This window comes from Netta rufina, assembly GCF_964035555.1.
Source record: "Netta rufina genome assembly, chromosome: 3".
Taxonomy (NCBI): Eukaryota; Metazoa; Chordata; class Aves; order Anseriformes; family Anatidae; genus Netta; species Netta rufina.
In genome coordinates, this window is record NC_140125.1 from 102,911,735 (window position 1) to 102,935,631 (window position 23,897).

At 41.6% G+C, this 23,897-nt stretch overlaps 1 protein-coding gene across 1 annotated transcript in view; it reads left to right on the forward strand.

The window, feature by feature from the left end:
- COLEC11 (collectin subfamily member 11) overlaps positions 1 to 23,897 on the forward strand; it is a gene marked incomplete at its 3' end in the record, with an annotated part of 36,457 nt that continues 12,560 nt past the window's right edge. The window contains exons 1-3 of the mRNA XM_084283496.1: positions 1 to 118; positions 16,042 to 16,197; positions 21,266 to 21,337. Of these exons, the coding sequence (XP_084139622.1) occupies positions 16,068 to 16,197; positions 21,266 to 21,337 (202 nt within the window). The 5' untranslated portion in view covers positions 1 to 118; positions 16,042 to 16,067. The remainder of the gene's footprint in view (positions 119 to 16,041; positions 16,198 to 21,265; positions 21,338 to 23,897) is intronic.

A 23,897-nucleotide genomic window follows, 5' to 3' on the forward strand; every position in this document is an offset into this window, starting at 1 on the left:
CCTCTTTTCAAATTAAAAACTGTCAGACTTCTGTAAACAGCAGCAATGAGGTTCATCTGTGCAGTGTCCCTGCAGGCACAGAGTGTTCTGCAGTTCCCATTTTCTCAGCAATCGTAAGGTAAGAGGCTTTTGTGCTTTTGCTCTCTAGAAATGCAGAGGAAAAAAGCTTAGATGTTTGTTAGGGGGGTGTCTTGTAAGCAGCAAAATATGATTGGCAATGGCTGCATAGCAGGGGAAGGTAAGGGGAGTAACAGCTTGCTCTGTTCTAGCGGATGAAGTGGGACCTTTCTGTCTGAGGCACCCATGTGGGTTAGATCACAGAATTCCTGGTCAGTGTGAGATTTGTCTATGAAACATTCAAATGCCGTTGAAGGAGCTCATTCCTTTCTTTGAGCAACAAAGGATGAAGTGGTATTTTAATTTCTCATGCAATGGAAAGTTAATGCAGTTTATTAAGGGGTTCTGATTCCTGGTAATACATGACAGACATCTCAGTTTAATTTTGGAAGTGCTCAGTACTTTTCTCCATCCTTCCACTTTTATTGCTAAGTGGCTGGCTATTTTCTACTTTACAAAGTGAGCTTTTAATACGTCTGGAAGACAGAGAATAAAGACTGACATTGCAGAAGTGAAGCAGATGACAGTGGATCCAGTAAAGGATAGAATTACACCAGTGGGTAATTAAGAGTAAACTCAGTTAAAACCAAATCAGGTTGGTAGCAGTAGTATACAGGACTGTCTAATGAAAATTAAGGATGTGTAAAGACAGAATGTAAAGATGATCTAAATGAGCTGGACAAAGAGAGTAAGCCATAGTTCAGTAACCAGAAGGCCATATGCCTGCTTTTCAGTCATGGGATATGAAAAATTAGGATTCATAAAAGGAATTAAGAGTTTCCATTCTGACCTCTGTGCATACATACGTGTGCTCAAATAGAGGAATTCAGGACAGGGATTCTTTTCTGACAAAATCAAGTGACTTTGGAAAACTGAAATATACAGCTTCACTTGCCATACAGTGAAACAGAGACTCTTGGCTGGAAATACTACAGCTTTTATATTTGGGTAGTGAAAGATTTTAGAGATGCATTAGGAAACTCTTGTCCTATGTTTCTGTTTTTGAAAATGAGATCTCACACTTTTGGACATTTCATATTTATATGATCATTTAAGGCAGGATCATGATATTTTAAGGCATTATAGGGACTGAAAAATATGAAACAAACAGTGATTTAAAGTTTTCACTCATGAGAATGATGTTAAGATGTCTTTGTCTGTGACAACTTGTTAGACATACCCTTAATGCTTTTTACTGGTTCTACTGATTGTTGCAACATAAATAAGGTATGTAGATATTGTATATAAGGAACATTTCCAAGCTGACTGTTCTTCTTAAGATTGTTAGGACTCTTTCACAAAATTATTGAAAGCATTTGTTAAAATGAAATTAATACAGGACAGAATATGTGACAAATTCATTGTCAAAATGGCATTTTAAACATGGTGTATTCTTACAATCAGTGGAGAATTGCACAATAACTTATAAATTGTGCATCACGATGATGAGTGCTGTTTCTCTGATTACTTTTGAATGATTTTACTCTATTTCAAAAGCTCCATTTAGTCAGCTTTAGGGCTGCCCAAAAAATCTTGATTGAGAATAATTTTGAAGTAGAAAGGCTCTTGACAAAGCAGCTTTTTTTGGGAGAAGTGTCAGCTTTCCAGGGTAGTTTAGTTCTTTTGTCAAAGTATTTTGGCTGAAAACCAGAAGAGTTTAGCCAAAAATATACTCACAGTGTCTCCTGGGAACTGTAGTTTGTGCTTTGCACTGCATTTCACTACTGGCTGGACTTCCCGGCTGAACCATGCTTCCCGTAAGGCCTGTGCCCAGGGACTCTGCTGCGATTTCCCTTGATGCAAGCAGCACTGTGCTGTATTTTGGGAAGTACACTCCAGTGAAAGAGGCCAGTAAGGAGTAAGATGTAGGAAAAGCCTCTCTGATTGCTAGTAGATAATTGACAGCTAGTTTAAAGCTTGAATACTTTGCTCTAGTTTGCATGTGAGTCCCATACCACACAGTTTGCTGTAGGACTTGAAAGTGTGACATGTCGGGAGGGTTAGGTGTGTCAGCAGGAGGCTCAAAACCCTTCTGTTGTTTCCTTCCACACAATGGAGAAAACATTTAAAAATGCTTCTCCGCCCATACAAGGGAGAAAACATTTAAAAATGCTTATGAGACTTTGTTGGTGTTTCTGCCAACTTTTGTGCCAGAAGTGTTCCATTTTATGTAATTTGGAACTGCAAGCTGCAAGTACACAGTATGACGGGATTTTGGGAGCGAGGTAAACTGTGAAGGAGTCGAGAGGAAAACAACCTCCTAGGAGCCCAAGGCTTTTGGAAGTGATGGTTCTTAAAATCCAACAAGGTGTTGTCTCAACTGTCTAAATGCCTGTTCAAACAAATCTTGGCCTGGATGATATGCCCTTAGGTGCTTAAGATGTCTGTAGGCAAGAAGAGAACTGAAGCTGCTTGAGTTCTTCATTGCTGGGCCAGTCTCTTACTTGTTTATTAGGATCTAAGGATCCTTATCTGTTGTGACTGTTTGGATGATGCTTCCTCCAAACTGCATCAGGAAACCAGTTAGGATGTCTGTAAGGCATCACCTTGAGGGAGGTGATTGTCCTCTGCTCTGCCATGGTGAGGTCCCACTTGGGAGCGCTGCATCCAGTTCTGGAGTCCCCAGCACAAGAATGATGTGGAGCTGTTAGAGTGGGTCCAGAGGAAGGCCACAAAGATGATCAAGGGGCTGGAGCATCTCTTCTACAAAGACAGGCTAAAAGAGCAGGGGCTGTTCAGCCTAAAGAATAGAAGGCTCCGGGGTGACCTCATTGCAGCCTTTCAATACTTCAAGGTGTCTTATAAAAAAAAAAAAAAAAAGATGAAGAAAGACTCTTTACTTGGCTAGATAATGATAGGACAAGGGTGAATGGTCTTAAAATTAGAGGTTAGAAGGAACTTTTTCCACTCAGGATAATGCGGCACTGGAACAGGCTGCCCAGAGAAGCTGTGGATGTCCCATCCCTGCAGGTGTTTAAGACCAGGTTGGATGAGGCCCTGAGCAACCTGATCTAGTGGGTGGCGTCCCTGCCCATGGCAGGGGGGTTGGAACTAGATGATCCCTGAGGTCCCTTCCAACCCAGGCCATTCTATGATGACATTCTAGAGGCCAGAACAGAGTAGAAAGGCAGATGGTGAGAAGTTTGAGGTATTATTACATTGCTTTATTCAGTGTAGGAAGAAACCACCTGAGTGAAATGTGGGCATGGACAAACTATTTCCAAAGCTACAAGTGAGGCACCTGGCTGCAGCCCAAGAACCCAAAGTGTTTATGTGCTGAAGTGCTCTACAGCTGAAACCTTTTGAAAGTGTGTGGCCTGTTGTCATTTTGGCACAGAGACTTCAGAAACTGAAAATAGTTCTTGAAAAGCTGAGTGCTACCAGCCAGCTTCTGTGTAATCTACTGGCCAGGAGCACTTACCTGGGGAGTGAGGATCTGCATCCAGTTCATTCCACTGCTTCAGTGCCCATCCTGTATCTGCTAGAACAGTGCCCTTGTCACTAACCTGACAGAACCATGGGTGCATCCTCTTATGATAGAATAGTTTGGAGAATGAGGTTTGGTGTGATTTGGTTGAACTTAGGAAGAGGCCACAGATGCGGATTCAGTGGTAAGTGTCACCAGTGTTGAGTTAAGTAGGTGTATTTTTTATTTTTGGTATGAAGAATGAAGGTAAAGGGTGGAGAATGGAAAGATTAACTACTTCAGTTCTTGGCTGCTCTTTGTGGAGGGGGCGTTGAAAAATTAAGATGTCCATAGCTGTGCTTAGGTTCCAGGTATACGTCTTTGTTTTTCTGATTTTAAGTGTGGATGCAATGAAATTATCTCAAGTTGCTTCAGAGGAGGTTTAGACTGGACATAAGGAAGAGCTTATTCATGGAGAGTGTGGTTAAGCATTGGAACAGGTTGCCCAGGAAAGTGATTGAGTCCCTATCCCTGCAGGTATTTAAGAGACATCTGAATATAGCACTAAGCGACATGGATTATTGTTAGGACTCAGTAGGTCAATACCTTCTGGCCTGTAAAATGAATCTGGTGGCACTTAATGCCAGAGTCTCTCAGGTACTTTAATGGCTCTGGTAATAACTTTCTTTATAGTCTTCTAAGCAACTCTCTTTTTAAGCATGTATTTGTCCATTTAGACTGAGTTCACATGTGATTGCATTCACTTTCTTCCTTGACTTTAGGAGTAATGATGTTAAATGTCACAATTAGTGTTGTGTACATGGAGTTTATGATATGTTCAGTTGATTCCTGCATCCTTTTTTGGCAGTACTAAATAACATTTTGTTGTTGTTTATCTTTCCTTTGCTTATGTCAACTGGCAGGTGCTGGGATTTCAGCCAGAACAAGGTTAATGAAGTTTTTAACACTTAACACCTCTGAAGCCTTTTCTTTAGCTGTTAGCTGCAGAATCAGAGCTGTAGCATTACTTTCTTCTCTTGTAAGTATCCTCTAAATACTAAGCACATACATGCTGAGGCATCTGAAAGTTCAAGTGATCATAGCTGATGTGCAGCTTCTTAACGTGTGCAAATTACAGAATCATAGAATCACAGAATTTCTAGGTTGGAAGAGACCTCAAGATCATCGAGTCCAACCTCTGACCTAACGCTAGCAGTCCCCACTAAACCATATCCCTAAGCTCTACATCTAAACGTCTTTTGAAGACTTCCAGGGATGGTGACTCCACCACTTCCCTGGGCAGCCTGTTCCAATGCCTCACAACCCTTTCAGTGAAGAAGTTCTTCCTAACATCTAACCTAAAACTCCCCTGGCTCAACTTAAGCCCATTCCCCCTCGTCCTGTCACCAGGCACGTGGGAGAACAGGCCAACCCCCACCTTTGCTACAGCCTCCCTTGAGGTACCTATAGAGAGCGATAAGGTCGCCCCTGAGCCTCCTCTTCTCCAGGCTGAACAAGCCCAGCTCCCTCAGCCGCTCCTCGTAGGACTTGTTCTCCAGGCCCCTCACCAGCTTCGTCGCCCTTCTCTGCACCCGCTCAAGCACCTCGATGTCCTTCTTGTAGCGAGGGGCCCAAAACTGAACACAGTACTCGAGGTGCGGCCTCACCAGAGCCGAGTACAGGGGGACGATCACCTCCCTAGCCCTGCTGGTCACACTGTTCCTGATACAAGCCAGGATGCTGTTGGCCTTCTTGGCCACCTGAGCACACTGCTGGCTCATATTCAGCCGACTATCAACCATTGCTCCCAGGTCCTTCTCTGCCTGGCAGCTCTCCAATCATTCCTCTCCCAGCCTGTAGCTCTGCTTGGGGTTATTGCGCCCCAGGTGCAGGACCCAGCACTTGGCCTTGTTGAACTTCATGCAGTTGACCTCATCCCATTGGTGCAGCCTATCCAGATCCTCCTGCAGAGCTTTCCTAAAAATTCAGAGCCCGTGTGCCGTGGTACCGCCGGGGTGATGCCGTGACTCGGATTCGAACCGAGGTTGCTGCGGCCACAACGCAGAGTACTAACCACTATACGATCACGGCGCGCTACCGGGGCTCTAGATATAGAAATTGCCTCTGGTCATGTTCTGGCTGTGTGAAGATGCATCTGTGGCTGTTGTTGGAGATTTTGAATTGTCTTGGAGGACTTCCCCAATCTTAATGATTCTATAAATTTGCTGAGCACCAAAGTAGGTGGAGATGCCAGCAGTTACTTAAAGTGGCTTGTTATATTCTTCCATATATATATAATATATATATATATATATTCTTCCATGTATAATTATATATATATACATATATAATTAAAATAAAGGAATCACTCAGGGCAGTTGGTTAGATTAAAGGAAATTAACGAAAAAAAAATCCAAAAGGGATTTGTCATCCTCAGGAATCTTCTGGCAGCAGAAAAATCTTGGCATACGGATAAGGGAAGTAACACCTCCAGTTTAAGTGGCCTTGTTTGCAAATTGTTCTACAGTTTGTCTGCTTCTTTCTGAATTAAAATTTCTTTCTCAAAATGAGAATGGATTGTTAAAAGCACTTCAAACTGCATGCAACCACTTGTATTTTTTCTTAATTGTTTAAGTCTTTTAGGCCAGTGCATTGTACATAGCAAAGGACTCCAAATGTGTGTGCTGTGGTATAAAAGCTGCTCTGGAAAATACTTCACTGAAGATCTTCTTTCAGCTGGCTACCATTTGATATGTCTTCTAAGTAGGATCTTGACTGCTGCCAATGATACAGAATGAATGGCCAAATCTGCTGTAGCATCCTCTTGTAAGAATGTTTTATCTTCTGAGAACTTTGTTAATATGTAGTCATCTACAGTAATCACATCTTTGCATATGCTTTTATGAAATTACATCAGATCCATATGACCTTGTTTGTTTTTCCGCCACTGTTCTGCTTCTATTGCTATTTCTATATGGATATATTGATATTGCATTGACACTGCCCCAATTCAAATGCAAGATTTTGATCATGTATACTTATGTGCCATTGTGTTTAGTGATGATGAGAATATCTTTCTGAGAAGCATGTCCCTGTCATTTGAGGATAATACTCCTGGATCACTTCCATGACTCTTAGTGGCTTGCATGCTACTGCAAAATGTCTCATCTTGTATCTCCTAAGCTCTGTATCTTTCGCTAGATATTAGTTTCCACTGCAGCCTGGTATTTTGCCATATGTTTCATCACTTTTAAAATATTCCCACTCCTTAATTATATTCCTTTTTTTTCCATGTTCCAGTGAATTTAGTCCCATTACTACTTTCAGTTACGTATCCTTCTGTTTTCTCTATGCCTCTGGCACGTGAGGGCACAGTTTTATAACACACTGAAGGCTACCTCAACTCCTGCCAAGGGTGTTTCTTTCCCTGGCTGGCAACATTCTTCACGGGAGTGGATAGCCGTTTTACCCTCACTGGGAGCCAAGCAACTAAATCAACTGAAAAATAACATTACAGAAAGAGGAATAGCTTTCTGCTGGCTTAGCATGCTGTGCTAGCTCAACATGGGATCAGATGGCTGTTGGTGACAGTATGAAGAAGGGGAGGGTAATGTGTGACTGCAGCAGGGGAGCCAGACTGCTGTTACTCCTCATGTAGATGGGCTTAGCTAATGGTGACAGTGGGACTCCGCTCACCTAACTTTACATACCTATGAGGCTGGGAAATGAATGCATGCCTCTAGAGAGGCAATTATCTAACCTATTTTAGGAAGAAATGAATTGTCATAGATAGGTGCCTTTCTCTGACTTGATTATATAAGCAGCTCAGGGTGATTTTTCTCAGACCTACAATCTAAACCAGAATGACTGAATCCCACTCAAGGGTCTGCCTGTAATTTCTCCAAGGTTGAAATCTGGATCGAAGCAAAGCTGCCCTGATAAATGATCATACCTTAATGCCAGGGGTGTTCTGTCTCGTAGCTCACTTTTCTGAGATGCTGCACTTGTGACGTTCAGAAAAACTGAGCAGCAGTCAAATGGCTTTCCATGACCCTAGAACCTCCTTTATGTTGAGCTGATATGATATCTAATGCATGAGAAAATGGGGGCTAAAGCTGCTTCTACTCTGTTGAAGGAACAGAAAGCAAATCTTTCTCCAATCCATGAGTGCTCTGGGATGGTGCCATCTCTTTCCTTTCTCTGCCATTCACCTCAGGTTAGGTCTCCCACGCTCTTCACTTGTGCCTTGTATTCCTCCTGCTAGTAGGAGAATCATCCTATGTCTCTTCTTTACTTTTCCTATAGTCTCATTATTATGTACTTTAATTAGAATTTGTCCTCTACGTAGACATTTCTAATCCTGTGTCAATACTATCAATACATGAGTGTTCTTCCTTCACTGCTTTATGTCTCACAATAGACTCATTTTCCTTTATTTTTAAGCCTAGTGTCCTACTGCTAGGCTTGAGTTGCCTTCAGGCAGGCTTCTTCCCTGCTTGCCTTTCATCTTTTAATCTGGTGTGCCCAAGTGTACCCTAATTTTACTTGTAGCATCCATCCAGTGTGAGCATTACTCTCCTGAGGAGCTGGAGCTGTGGACTTTAATCCTTTTTGGTTAAGGCTGTTCCACAGCTGCCATTTCTCACTTTTTGGACCAGTACTTGAGTGGTTTTTCTGCTGTGGAAAAGGCACACACTGCTGTTGATGTGTTGGGGAGGTTGAGGGGTCTTTCTGCCTGGTCCCTGCACCTCAGAGAATTTAGCTGGGGATGCGGGACCACCCTTCTCAGCTAAAGTTTGCCTTGTGAGCCCATCCAGTGCCTTCAGGAAGTCAATGGTCAAGCCCACCTGAAAAACGTCGAGGCACCTGGAGGGCTAGGACATCTTGGAAAGGGTAAATTGGTTGAACAGGCATTAAATACTTAAATATTGCACAAATATACAAACATGTGCAGCCAGTCCTATGCTTCTGTGGATGTGGAGTGTTGAAAAGAGATGCCCTAAAGCTTCAGATATGTGATGCAAAATGCATATGTAAATAATATGTATTCATTTATGTAAGGGAATGTTTCCTGCAGTGTTTTCTAGATTATTCAGTGATTCTCAGTGACTCCTCGGTGTTTTAGTTCCTACAGTAATGTGTGTAGAGATAGCATCAGGTTTTCTTGTGGATTCTTGAAAGGAGTGGGACTGAACTGAGACAGTTTAGGCATGGGTTCTTAAAAGTACTGACACCTATATTTGAACCTGATATTTTGGATGTGGGGGTGATTAGGAATACTGATAATTTGGTCTGACATATTTCAAGCATGACACCCAAAATCACAAACTATTTCTGCTAATTATATATGCAAGTAAGTCTATTGCAGAGAGATGATCGTATAATGGGGACTTTTAATTAAAACCTTATGGGAGACATTTTTGTTTAGCATTTCTAGTTATTTCTGACAAATGCTTCACACAGAAAATTCTACATGAATATGACTTGCTACTATCCAACACACAACACAGCTGTTGTGAGAACTTTGACACTCAGGGTAAGAAGTCATGTGGGTCCCATCTCCCTCTACTTGTAGGTTTTGAAAAGGTACTTTCTTCCTTCTGGCACCAGTCTCTCTCACCCTTGCTGAAGCCCTGATTTTGTATTTTCAGCACAGATGATGGTAAGTCAATTCTGCCATAAACTCGTTGACTTCAGCAGAACTACATCAGGAACAAATTTGTCTCACAACTTTTAAAAAAACATTATTCTCAATGAAAAGTGGGGCAACTATTCCTACATGTGACAAGGGCACCTACATGGTACAGTCAGAACTAATAGTCCCTTACACCTCACAAACACTGGCTGAGGAAATAGCTCTATTGAGCCAGAATTAAGTGCACTTTAGGGAGTAACCGATGACTTCCCATCAGTTAGACTTTTAGGTAATGTTAGCTTCTCGTTAGCTTAGACTCACTCTTTTGTCCTCTGCAGCAAACCTTGCTGTTCTTCAGCATCATCAGAACCTGAAATGTGTTACTGCTTTATGCCACTCCATGCTCCATAGGTTTCACAGAGAATTTGTAACCACGGCAGTTATGATCCCTGTTTCCACAATCCCACAGCATTAACATTTAGATATTTTTTCTTCTTGCAAGCTCATTGCTTTAACCTTTAAATCAACACTTTGCAGCATTGCAGGGCTTTTAAGTTAAACAGTGGATGATCATTTTAGCATTTAAACAACATTACCACTGATTCTGATTTCGTATTTTGGCTAAAGAGTGAACCCTTGATTACCCAAGGTAATGCATGGAGGAGCTGGGAGGACAAATGAGAGAACACTTAGATAAAGTAGGAACATTGCTACGCAAAACATCCGTAGGTTAGGGTTATCAGCAAGGCTGTAATGGAGAAAGAAAAGGTCAGTGGCACATGTTTCATCTCCAGTGTGAAAGACATCCTCTCCAGGGGGTGATCCATAGCCTTCAGGCTATGTGCTGGAAAGTAGCAGCCTGCATGCATGTGGCTGGAGGCTTGTCAGTTCTGCTGCCTCCTGTTTCTCCCCAAAACCTGCCTCTGGTGTTACCTTCGTAATCCTGGCAGGTAACTTATTTATTTTTTAATCTGTGTTTTATTTGTTCAGAGTGTCTGAAACAATGCGAGGTCTGTGTCACAGCCTGACATCTTGATGGCATCACTTTGTGGGCATGCCTACTCATGTGTTTGAGGATGCACAGGCTGCCAGATAGGTCCGGGAGGTGGGTGAAATGGACTTGAGAAGTCAGAGGAGTGAAAACTGCTGAAAGCTGTCAAACTGTAGCACTGACTCAAAATCATCCCTCAAATGTGGTTGTATTACTTCCAGCTACAGGCTGCCTCTGCAGATCTGCATGTCTGTCTGTAGCAGGATATATAGTCAACTCAGGATGCAGAAAACTCAGCTCAGATCCCTGGAGTTCAGATCTCTGAGAACAGAGCATAATTATGATTTTTAAATTCTATTTTCTATAACGAGAGAAAATAAGTCAGTAAATTAAAAGCAACTCAAAGAAGAATTAAAATCATAACCTCAAAGAAGAATTATGTAGGATTATAGAGGGCTATAGTCTCTTTTGTTCTTGACCAGCTGAGCATTAATGCCAGTGAGCATCATTTTCCTGCTGCATTTTTCAGTGACTTAGATTCAGCTAGGCAGAACACCTGTGTTGCTGCTTCTAGGTCCAAACTAACCCAGGTCAGTAAGACCCCTTGTAGAGCAGCTGCTGGCACTTGCAGGGTCCTCACACTTCAGCCATTTCCTTGCTGAAGTGGTGTCGAAGCCTTCCATCCACCTTCCATCCACAACAGGGTGGTTCAAGGAGTACCCAGTGCCAGGTGTCCTGGTTGGCTCCAGCATTGTTTCTTGCAAGCCTCTGGTGTGCTCTGCCTCAGGTGTTCCCCAATGCTCTCTCAAGGATTTGAAAGAACTTGAAATCTTGTTCCATAAATCTCATCTCTCAGTAACCCAGGCAGATTCCCCAAAGCTGCCATGTCTCCAAAGTTGTTATGAAATTATTGTTCTTAAAGGTGTGTGGCTAACTTTTTTTAATGGAAAATCATGTAAATGCTTCCTGTTCCTCCTCCTCCTCTTTTTTTCAAAGCTTTCCACTTGCTCTGATTTAATGAGCACCATTATAGATTCTGTAAATTTGACTCAACCCATGCATAGAGAAATTGTGGGTGCCCCATCCCTGGGAGTGTTCAAGGTCAGGCTGGATGGGGCTTTGAGCAACCTGGTCTGGTGGGAGGTATCCCTGTCCATGGCAGGGGTGTTGGAACTGGGTGATCTTTGAAGTCCCTTCCAACCCAAACCATTCAATGATAAAGAGTGTGAAAGCGTTCATACTTCTACAAGTGCTGGGTTTCTTCCTGATATTGGTTATTCTAATGCTGAAGAAATCCCCAAAGCAAGGATTGAGATGGTGTTTGAAAAACACACTGGTACCCTTTTCTGAGGACTACTTTCAGTGGGCTTTAATTTTCCAAATGGCTTTATGAGTCTGGGTCTGAAAGGACTCGAAGACAATGTAGAAAGACAAGGAATTTTCTAGGACTTTAAAATGAAAGGTACTCCTATAGTACATACACAGAGATCAAACTTTTACTTCAATCACGTAAGGCCATTTTAGCTGCGGAAGAGAAGGTTTCTTCTTAAAGCAGGAAAAGAAAAGGTGGAAAAAGTGTTATCCACAGTGTTTCTGATTTGATTTCTAGTACTAATTTGTCCCTTTACTGCAGCTGCCGACTCTATAAAAGTGTTTAATCTGCAGCCTCTTCAGAGATTTCCTATGCTACTGACTCTTTTCAGACCAAGGTAATATCCTGAGTGTTCACATGGGGCCTGGGTATTGTGGCCTGCCCCAAAACCAAGGAGCTATTTTCTGAAATGGTTCCCTCAAGGTTGTGCTGTGACAGTCCATTTTCTGTGCGAGTTGGAGAGTCAGACTATCGTGAGGAAGCGTGAGGTGCATCCCTGGTGTCTCTGGGGTTTGTAAACTCTGCAGCAGCAGCAGGGGATGGTGAATGGGATGTTTCATGTGATGAGAAAATCCTTCATTTTTGGCTGCTGAGCAGAGCCACCAAGCAGCCATGCCAGTTCTCTGCTGCTTGATGCCTGTCTCATGCCTGAGCTGTGTAGGAGTTTGCAAAGGCAGATGAATATTTAACATACCCTGAAGCTTTGATCTTTCAGTTGTAGTCTGGTTACGTTTGAAGCCCCATAAAATGTAACTGGCTGAGGTGGTGCTGCTTTTATATCCACTGATGCAGAGACTGGAGCACCCTCCTAATTTCAATTCCTTCTATCTCAGGCAGTTTCATTCCCCTCTCCCATTCATCTGTCAAGAATCCTTATCACCCGGCTGCTGGATGCTTGTGCTGAAACTGCCCAGTTTTTCAGGCTTTCAGCTGAGTACCTGAATTGCTTGGTGTGAAAGCCTTTGTCTGATCTTCTGGCTTCTGAAATGCCCCAGCTTCAAGGAAAAGGTGGGATGTCCTGCAGGCTGGCCACCAGCCATGCTCTTGGGCTGTGGGCTGAGGCAGGGCTCATGTCCTCTGTTTCTGCAATATGGTTATGGTACAGGATAGTCCCATTCCCCACCCTCAAAGGTGGCCCCTGCTGATAAATATCTATGTTCAGGTGTTGGAAAGGAAATTCTAGGCCTGAGTTGCTGCCAGTACTCCTGGCTGGCTGAGGCAGTGACAACTCCCTGCCTTCCCCTGTAAGGAGTGGTGGTCCCTAACTTGGCATTGCAAAGCCTGTTATTGCACGGCTCCCCTTGCTTTAAAGTCTTCTAGCACTGATATTCAAATGCCAAAGTCCTCACTCAGTCTAGCCCTACAAGACATGAAGGGAAGATCTAGAGAAACACCCAGCTCAGTAGAAAGGGACCTTGGGGTGCTGGTTGACAGCAGGCTCACTGGGAGCCAGCAGTGCGCCCTAGCAGCCAAGAGGACAAACTGTATTTTGGGTTGTGTTAAATGCAGTGTAGACAACTGGTCACAAGAGATGGTTCTCCCACTATATTTAACATTGGTGTTGCCTCAACTTGATTATTGTGTGCAGTTCTGGTCTCTAAATATAAAAAGTTAAAGTTAGCCATGAAGAGGTCAGGCAAATGGGACTTGATGATCTTTGAAGGTCCCTTCCAGTTATTGGTCCAGGATGGTCCCATTCCCCATCCCTCAAAGTTGGCTTCTGCTGATAAACACAAGTTAAGGTGTTGGAAGGAGTCTATTCTACCAACTCTACCTTTCTTAACATTTCCTCTTGGCTATTTTTTTGTCTCTCTCTCTTTCACTTGCTGTCTTGGGAAACATGGACCTGTCAAATAGAGCCAGGACTACCTACTGTGGATATTGTGAGCCCCTCTAACCTGCCAAGTTCACTAAGATGTAGTGCCTTCTACCAGTGTGTTGGGATCTCCTCTTGGGGAAACGTGGCTGGATTCAAACCTAGTGTATTTGAAGTAATTCAACATGCACGTGAAGGCATGTGGGAGAAGAGTGCTATCACAGTGATACAATGTGGGCAGTGGTTTGCATAACCTTAGCAAAGAGCCATCAGGTGACGTGGCCGGTGGCCTGACCTGGTTTCTGGCAGTCAGGGCTGGCTCTGTGCATGGGCAAAGAAGGCAACCTCTGTGACAGCAGAGAACAGCAGCACAGCAAATATTTTCCTGCTGGTTTTGTCTGTCAGAGCCATGGAGAGCTGGGCTGGTTGCTTCTTCTCCATGGCACTATAAGCTTTGTATCCAATATTGATATTTCCATTACCTTTATTTCTGTTTTTCCTCCCTTCTGCTATTTGGTTTCTCAGGTCCATCTCTATTACATACCTTCTCCTTCAGCTCTGGTTCCTCATCATTGGGGTAGAAAAATCCAATTTTGATTGTGGTCTTGGGAAGCCATGAGTGATATTGCTGCAGTTGTGACAAAACTTAATGTGGCCTAAATATTCGAGCAGCCCATGCTGAGGTTTGTGCTTCTGTGGGTTTGTGTGCTCCTAGCAATACCTGAGCTAGGTATTTTAAAGCTGATTCAGACATGTATGCATGAGCTGCAGTCATTTTACTTATGGCAGCATAAGCAAAATTTTGGGAGCTGAGCACTCTTGAAGGGAAAAAAATACTGTAAACATCTGCATATGTGTGTGTTATTCCTCCAGAGCCTACACCTTAAGCTATGAGAAGAGACTTTTATAAATGGCATTAGTATTTAGAAGTCTGGCAGGAATGTTGTGAGTGTAAAAAATACGTCTTTTGTAAGATTGCCTGTTTTGTAATCTACTAGACTGAAAGCTAATGTAAAACTGAAGCAGCGGCCTAAAAACTAAAATCATTACACTGCAGCTTAGTGGAATCTTTTTTTTTTGTGAGGGGGCACCTTCTCCTGGGTCTCTTGATCCACGACCTCTTCCCAAGTCTGAGCATACAACCTGCCTTTTTCAAGCCTGAACCTCCTTTTGTACCTTGCTGTCTTTTAGAGGGAAAACTGGTGAAGAGACTTGGGTTACAAGGGGCTCACAGTGTACTCTACTGTAATTCATGCTATGCCTTCTCCTTGTGAGGAGGAAGATGAAATCTGTTCCCAGCTGACTCCCTTGCTGTGGTCCAGTTGCGTTATCTCCTAGAGGATAATGGAAACACAAAATGGACAGCAATTCAGAGGACTAACTTATTCCCCCAGCTCTAAATTGATTTACTTAGCCTTGCTGCTGAGACATCCAGGAAACATTATAGAGGGGATGGTGGAATTTAAAATCAGAACAAGAAATAGAATGGGCAAAACTGTATTTTGCTGCACATGGAGGGCAGCTTGCCTTCCTCTTTCTCCATTATTTGTTTTGGTATTTGCTTCAACAGCTCCCTCTCACCCTGAAGCTCCTTATTCTCCTGTTGCTGCTGAAGGGCATTTATTCCTTCAGGCCACCCCCAAAATAACAGATCCACCCTCCTAGATCCCAGCATGCTGAGATGTAAAGTCCTGTGTACTGTTCCTACCCCTACCCTTATCTAACCCTACTATTTGAAGGAAATAAGGAAGTGGAAAGTAATACAGGCCAATCTTGTTCTGGATGAAAAATGTCCACAGCTCTGTCAGGGCTATAAAAACTGATCCATGTAGACTTTGTCTTGAAACCCTGATACAACTTCTAGCTTGTTTGTGTAGTACAAAACCTTGGTGAAAGAAGGACTGGAAAAACATCATAAGTACATAAATAACACTTTTGTCAAAGGGTATTTCTGTAGACCTCCTAAATATCAGCTTTTGATGGTCTTTTCACAAAAATTCCATTTCTGTACTGTTGTTTTCAAGAGATCTTTTTACAGCCTAATATCAAGCAAGTCATTTCACTTGTAAGCTTAGATGAGGGTATGTTTCAGGGGTGAACCTTTTCAGGATTTATTGAAGGCTCTGATGTAACTTCATTGCATGATGTAGTGAAATATTATCTCCCTCCCACTGTTGCTGAGTTACAAGAGGACTGTTGTATCAGACAATTTACTGGGCACAATTTCAGTGCTCAGGCAGATGGGAACAGAAATTTCAGGCCTTTAGGTTGGTCTCATCACTACTGAATTGCCTCTTTAGAGCACTATGCCTTCCTTCTAAGTGACAACTTAGTACTGACATCTTGCAATGCAAGCCTGTACACTAGATCTTCTCCTTTGACATTTCCAGATTCCTGCCTACAATGAGAAATAGTGAACAGTGTCGCTTGTTTGTCTTTATCTAATCTTCTCCTTCTTAATTAAATTTATTCTGAACTTTATCTTAGTCTAATACCAAAACAAACTGCTGAATGCATTGCTACATATATTACATACGTTTGTGGGACATGCAACCTGCTTGGAGGACCTGTACACATCCTTCTCATGCTGTGTGGGTTATGGCATACAAAAATATATCGTATTTGTAGTAGGCTGCTGCATATGTTCAGAAGCTGTTGAAAGTCTTTGGAATTCTTATAACTGTTTATTCATTCTTTTGTTTAGGAGTCAGTGACCTGTAAGTGCTCATTATGAAGAGAGATCTGGTTTTCTTGGTGACTCTAATTAGCCTTGCCTTCCTGTCACTGCTAAGGTCTGGATATCCTCAACATATTGCAGAGGAGTCCTGCTCTGTTCAAATCCTTGTCCCAGGCCTCAAAGGTAATGTGGAAGTCTACTGCATCATTCAAATACTAATCCATTATTTCTAACAGGCTAATTTGCACCACTGCACTGACAGCTTCTTACAGAGACAAAGAAGGTGTCTTTCTTATTTGTCCAGTTTGTAGCCTCCTTATATATGGAGTTTTAAGGTCCTTAAGATGAACTTAAGTCTGTTAAAATCAACATGGTTTAAAGAATGCATGCCAAAATTTCACAAACTTGCTTCTGATCTTTAATGTTTGTTCCTCTGCTACTCTGCCTAGTTGTTTTCTCTGTGTTTATGCACACAACTGGTGCACATACACAGAAAAACATACTGTAAAATCAGGCTGTATGTTATACCTGGAGAGGCTTTCATTGCCATTTTGCAACGTACTAGGGAAGTATTTTGTATTTTCTACTCTTAAACTTGTCTTCCTTTGGGCTAAGTTTCCATTGATTTTAAATACCCAAGTACCTTTTAGCAGAAATAAAAAAATAAAGTTAGTCTTTTTGGCATTTCTATAGTTTCTGTGGAGAAAAGCACAATTTTCACAAAATATGCCCCCAAACTATTGCCCAAAATATGGCATAATAAATTATTGATCTTTCCATAGTAAAACATGTACTAAAGTAGATCAGTAAATTTCAGTAAAGAAATCAGCATCTGGGAAGAATTAACATTTTAAAGCAACAGCATCCACTACAGTGTGAAATCTCAGCCCCATTATTGTAGTCAATAACAGTAATGTACATTGTGGAGGCTATGGTATTTCTACTGGAGGGTAATGTTCTAGCTGGGAGGAACAGCACTTGCCTGTTACATCCAAATCTGTGTTTGACTAAGCCTTGAGTAAAGTTGTTCCACTCTGATATATTTGCAGTGTGATAGGCATAAGGTAGTGCTGTTTAAGTAACTCAGAGAACAACACAATCAAGGTAAATACATGTTGTGTAAAGTTACACAGATCCATCAAATGATCAGGCCACAACACTGGGAACTGGAGCATCACAATCTTTCATTTCAAAGTAATTGTCAGTCATTGTCAGGCTTTGTAACTTCTTTGCCTTAGTTTTCCTATTTGTGTTATCAGTCAAAATTAACACCCGTAATTACCATTGTTATGAGAGGACCATTATTACTATTGTATGTGGCTTTTTTTTTTTTAAACACATAAGCACAGCAATAATAATCTTGGTCCTTTGCCAGAAGGCAAACCTGAGCCAGGGAGCAGTAAAGAAGCCTGAAAACCATTATGCGCTAATGATTTCACTCCGCTTCACGAGTTGAAGACATTGTGAAAGTGAGAGAGATGGATGCACAAATCTAGCGAAGCACAAAATGGCCTGACGCAGCCCCTGTTAATGTGAAGTCTCTGAAAAGCTGTCATTGCCCCAGCTCTGCTGTTGGTGGGACTGGCTCAGAGAATTGGTAATGAGATACTGCTGTCCCCCACTGGCACAACTCTAATCTATTTCAGTGGCCAAGGTTTCCTTTAAACTGAGCTTGTATGAGGCCATGTGCCCAGATTTTGGCTCCCACACAATGTGGGGTTTGCTTGTTGTAGCTCTTAGACCTGCCCCAGCTCCTCCTCTGCTGAGCAAGATACCCAGTGATGGAAGAACCCCTACCCCACTACCAGGAATGAGCCTGCTGGGAATGCATGGAAGAAGTGAGGGAGACCATGAGATGTGTGAAAGGTAAAAGTAGAAGGGGAAGGTTAGGTGCAAGAAGAGATGGTGTAGAGAGTGGAGCCTGAGTGGGGGTTGATGAAAAAGACACCAGGAAAAAGTACCCAAAGGTAGGGGAGTGAAATGTAGAAATTTTAGAAGAGCAGGAGGAGATAAAAGGGGAAAGAGGGCACAAAGAATGAGACTGAGCAGAGTCTGGAAACCAGAAGGAAAAAAAAAAAAAAAAGAAAAAAAAGAAAATAACACAAAGCCAATTAGGACCCCACAGAATAAAAGGTTATCGGAAGAGGGATGAGATGAGAATGAAGGTAGAAATGGAAGATGAAGAAAGCCAGTGGAGACACCCAGAATAGAAAAAAGGCACAAATGAGTTGAGGGTCAGTGGCTTAGGTCTGGGATGCATTTCTTTTTTTTTTTTTTAAACCTCAACTTTATAAAGGAGAAAGATAAAATGTGAGAGGGAAAAATACCATGGCTCTGAGAATCCAGACAGCAGAATGATCCGTGTTTTAAAAAAACAACAATATTAATAATAGGAAAAGTGCGTTTTGTGTGAAGAAGATACGGATGGCAAAGCCTCACTATATTGCTCATTAATAGTCTTCCTAAATTCCTGTTTCTTTTGTTAGGTCCATGAGATTGAACTTACTGTAAAGAAAAAACATTACACATAAAAATCTTTCAAGGCTTAGCTTCTTGTTTTGCCACCTTGTTTTGTTTTTACACCCCCACTTGATGCTTCTACTTACACAGGGAATATGAGTAATGGAGGAAAGTTATCCCCAGCCAAGGAATGCTTAATAGCTCACGGAGTTGATCTTTGGCATGCAATTTTTATTACAGTAGATGGTACAACACAAGGTAGGCACACTGCAAACAGAATCAGAGACAAATCCTGTACCAAAGAATTCACATGAGAAGGCAAATTGACATCAGTAGTAAGATTTATCGTCTGAATCATGAGGGATTGCTCTTAGAGATGACGGAACAAGAAGTCTGCAATAGTGTCAGGATTGTGCCTGATATTCAGGTCCTGCTGCAGCTTGGTTTGGTAATAGAGCTTGATTTCTTTTGGGGATGTGGGGCATCACAACACTGGGGAGCACTGCTGGGCTCACCCTGCCTCAGCTGCTGCTGAGCACTAAGGAAGGAGGTGGGCGTTCATGTAGCAGGGCTGGGACAAAGAGCTCGTCTGGGCAGGGATGGAGAGGACTCTGAGAAGGAGGTACAGCTGCAAAGGGACTGCAACTGGTGGAGGAAGCTAAACTGGAGCCATTGGGTAGGAACCACAGTGCATAGACTCCTCCTCCACTGAAAGGATGGGGTGTAAAGAACAGTACAGGGACTGGAGACTGGAAAGGGACCAGCGGAGCAGAGGTGTCTTTCCTGAGGTTCATTTATTTGTTTGTTTGTTATTCCTAATTCAGGAATAAAGAGGTAAAAAAAAAAAAAAGTTAATTATACACTATACATACATATATATATATATATTTAATTCCTTGACGGATTTGTTGTTGTTGTTGTTCATGACACCTGCACAGTGCTCAGGGTACATATAGCAAAAATGGGGGCTTAAACACTGCAAAGCTGAACTGGCCGCTGACACTTTTAGCCAAGGTCTTGCTGCTTAAAACAGCTGATAACAAAACCTGCAAAGTGGTCTGTAGCAGGGACTGTAATGTGGTAATCTCCTCCCAGGGAAAGTTTCTTAAACATCCACAGTAAGGAATGCAGTGTCATCTTATTATAGGAATAAATGCAGGCAAGTGTAATGGCCTGAAGCAAGAGTGATCTATTTTATTGATCCCTAATGCACAGCTTTCACTCTGAAGAACATGTAAAGCAATAGGCTGTAATAGCCTGCTCTGAGCCTCCAGAGAGCAGGGAAAAAGTCATTGTCAGGATTTATCTTTGGGAAGCAAAGAACTCATAACCAGCCCTGAGGGGGGAAAGACAATCATACAAAGACTATTGGTTACCTGGTAATAAAAAAAGGTGACGTTCCCAAATGTGCCAAATAATAGCCTGTTTCATACTAACAATATTATCCACTGGGGATTATGTGAAGTTTGTCCTCATTAAGGTCAGAGAATGGCCTATTTTTTGCATGTCTGAAGGCAGGGAAGATGGGCTGGAGCTTACTGGTAGCCTCAAGAAGGAAAATATAACAGATGGAGGGCTGAGTTCAGCTCACAGCCACCTATGTCTACAATAAGGAGAGAGGGCTGGAGGCTGCATATTTGAAACATGCCATGTTTCAGCTTGTTTATACACGGTCCCTCTCTAAAGTGCATCTTCCAGCTATGCCGGAGAGCTTGAGGGGTACATGATAACCATTTCCCTTCCTGCTATGGTGCTTACTTTGGCTTCCTGGAGAGCAGCTAATGCTCACTCTCTACAGAAATACAGAGTTGAGGCATTAAGCCTGTTGTGTTAGCTCTGGATTTTAGATTTTTACATGTTATTTTCTGTGGAAGTCATAGAACTTTCCCCTCCTTCACATACTTCTTTTTAATAAAGGTGTCTTTTAAAATCATTCTTTAAATTTCTGTTTAAGAGATTTTAAATTTTATGTCCCTGGCAAACAACAACAGTAGGGGTCAAAACAATGTAAGCATCTCCAAATATACAATGAAAGACACAAGTGAGGGACACACTTACGGAAACTTATGTTTTAAGTATGCTGAATACGTATCATGTACCATGAGCCACATAACTATAAATACAATGCACTATGGTTCAGACCACAAAGGTTAAAAGGTATGGTATATGAAAGAACACAGATTAAGTAAATGTTGTTTAATGGTTTAATGCTCAGAAATTATCCTGCAAATGACAGATGTAGCCATGCCTTCCTATAGATCCATCCTTACTCAATAACTAAGTACATGGAATAAACTTTTTTTTTTTTTTTTTTTTTTTGATAATTTGAGGTTATGGTTAAGCCATTATCACTGGAAACAGACATGTCCTTCAGCATGCTTTGCTGAAAAAGAACAACATTTGGTAGAAACTCAAGATTATTTTGTGATCATGGCAGCAGAAAGAACGTGAACATGTGCTATGTTGAGGCCAGATTCTGAGGTTTCTGCTGAACAAAATTGTGTTGTGGTAGTGTTTTCAGAGGGGGCTTGGTGATATGAGTAACATCCACAGAACTAGAATCATAAGAGTTTGATAACATACTGACTTTGGTTTTGTCAGTTTCTATTTCCGTTGCAGAAAAGTCCATGAAACAAAACTGGTGAGTCAGGTTTCATCTGCTTTTATTTTTTTCCCCTTGCTATAATAAGCTTGTATTTTCAGTGAGGGCAATGGCACTCGTCACTGACACCAACTGAAAATAGTTCTTGCTTAATTTGATTCTTCTTTTTATTTCCTTTTTTGTCGACAGGGGAAGCTGGAGAAAAGGGGGAAAAAGGTGCACCAGGTCGTCCAGGCAGGGTTGGGCCTCCAGGAGAAAAAGGTAATTTCAGGAGAAAAGATGTTTTGAAAGTAATTTCTGACCAAATACTACCTTTTCTTTTGAGGTAATGTTGATGAGAATACTCTGTCCCGTTGCTGGATGACATCCTTAGGTGTTTCCATGTACCTTACATTCATTTGCACACTCATTTGTAAACTAGCTATTGCTTTTAGGTCCAAAAGGTTCATGGAAAAAAAAAAATATATTTATTTTTTTTTTAGTAAGGTCTCTGTAAAAAAAGACATCATAATGCCTTCTGCAAATGCAAACCTCATATTTTAACAGAGGGAAGAAATCATGAGGTACAGTTTCCTTTTGCTTGTAAATGTGAACACTCACAATACCTTAATTAAAACCATTGTGGGAAGGCATTAAGCCTTAATAGGCAGGGGTGGCCATGAGTGATTCCTCATTTCTTAGATCACAGTTCAGTAGTATTTATGGAAAGATGGTATTAACATTGCTTGCATTGTAGTTGAAAAATATTTGGAGCTCTTGAGAGGAATAGTGCTCAATCATATTCAGTTACAGAGCTGGGGGAAACACAGCATTTCTGTCTTACAGGAAATTCTGTCTATTCACATTTGTTTTCCTCTTGAAACAGGGAGGAAATTTAACCTTCATATATTTTTTTTTCAGGAGTTGCATATTCTGAAAAAAATAATCATATTAGGAATAGTAAAAACCTTTTATTTCAATACTGAAATGAAGCATTTGACATTACTGTCATCAGAGTGTTGGTGTTTTTACCAAAATTAATTTACAAGCCTTTTTTCAAAGTATTTAGAGTAATAACGTCGTTATGATGATGCATGATCCATTACGTAGTTCTTTTGGGCAGTTACAGAAACCTAATATTTGCAATTTCCCCTGGGACCAAGATCTACGGATAGAGCTCATCCCCTAAAACATATTGAAAAACTTACAACTCCCATGAGGTGTGTATGTTCAGTCTGTGTACTTCCCATATGAATATGTAGCCTTCAAGGACAACTCTCATAAAAAATATTGGAAACTAGAATTTCAACTTCTACAAGGTAATGCAGCATGAAGAGAAGTAAAAGTACTACAGAATAATTTTGGTTAAAAGGTGATATGGAGGTCATCTATTCCAATCTCCTGCTTAAAACAGGGCAGACTTCAAATTCAGGTCAGGTTGCTGAGGGTCTTGTCCAGCAGACTTCTGAAAATCTCCAGGGATGGAAATTCCACAACATTTTTGACAGGCCTGCTCTCCAGTCTCATTATAAAAGACCTTTTCCTTAGGGCCAATTGAAAAATTCCTGCTTTTGTCTTGTGATCATTGCCTCTTGTCCTTTTGCTGTGCATGTCTGAGAAGAGAAGGCTGCATCAAACAGGCTGCTACAAAGCTGCTGTTGGTAGCGGAAGATTGCAGTTATATCTCCCTCTTATCCTTGTCTTCTGCAGGCTAAATAAAACCACTCGGTTTGTTTAGCCCAGGGAAGAGGAGGTTGAGGGGAGGCCTCATGGTGGCCTGCAGCTTCCTCACGAGGGGAGAGGAGGGGCAGGCACTGAGCTCTGCTCTCTGGGGACAGTGACAGGACCTGAGGGAATGGCATGGAGCCGGGACAGGGAAGGGTCAGTCTGGGTGTCAGAAAAAGGTTCTGCACCAAGAGGGTGGTCGGGCACTGAGACAGGCTCCCTAGGGAAGTGGTCACAGCACCAAGCCCTCTGAAATTCAATAAACATTTGCTCTCAAAAATATGCTTTGATTTTGGGGTGGTCCTGTGTGGACCCAGGAATTGGACTTGATGATTGATGTATGTCATGTATTCAAAATGTTTTGAATTGGCTGAGAAATGGAAGTACTGCTGTATGATCAGACAACGCAGAGTGTAACATCTAATTTATATAATTTTATATTGTAATGTTGCATTTACTTGGAAAATTATTGTCAAAAGGAAAGCTTGGTGAATTCTACTAATTAGGATAATTTTGCATTTTTTTTTTATATCTCCAAAATTCCAAAATTCTGATGCAACTGCATGAGGAAACACTGAAGTGAAAATTCACTGCAAGAAAATGTACTTGAAACAGAAAAGAGATGAAAGAAACTTAAATATTAATGCATTCTGTATTATATTTTTCCAGACTGTGCTTTCAGGCAAAATTCCTTACTGCTTGGTAGCAACATATTTTTTCTGCTTTCTTTTTTGCATCCAGATTTGATCTGATTTATATATGTTCTTGGAATATTTAGTAAACACTTATATCTTAACATAGTAAGAAATTTAAGTACGGTGTTCTCAAAAATAACCAATTCAGCAACTGTTCCTGATCAGATTATCTAATATCTATTTGTGACCTGCTATTGGCTTTGCTTTTTTTCTCTGTTTTTGATCTCTTGATGGGCATACATCACTGATGTCCTTTGTCGTCCTGGCCAAGTATTTTAAAATCTCAGTTGGTAGAAAGCTTAGATCCATGATGCAGGTACTTAACACATAGCTTAGTGAATAATGAAAGGGGGATAAAATTGTTGCCTCACTTTGCATTTTACTCATTCTATAAGCATACATGGATGAATACAGCAGCTCTG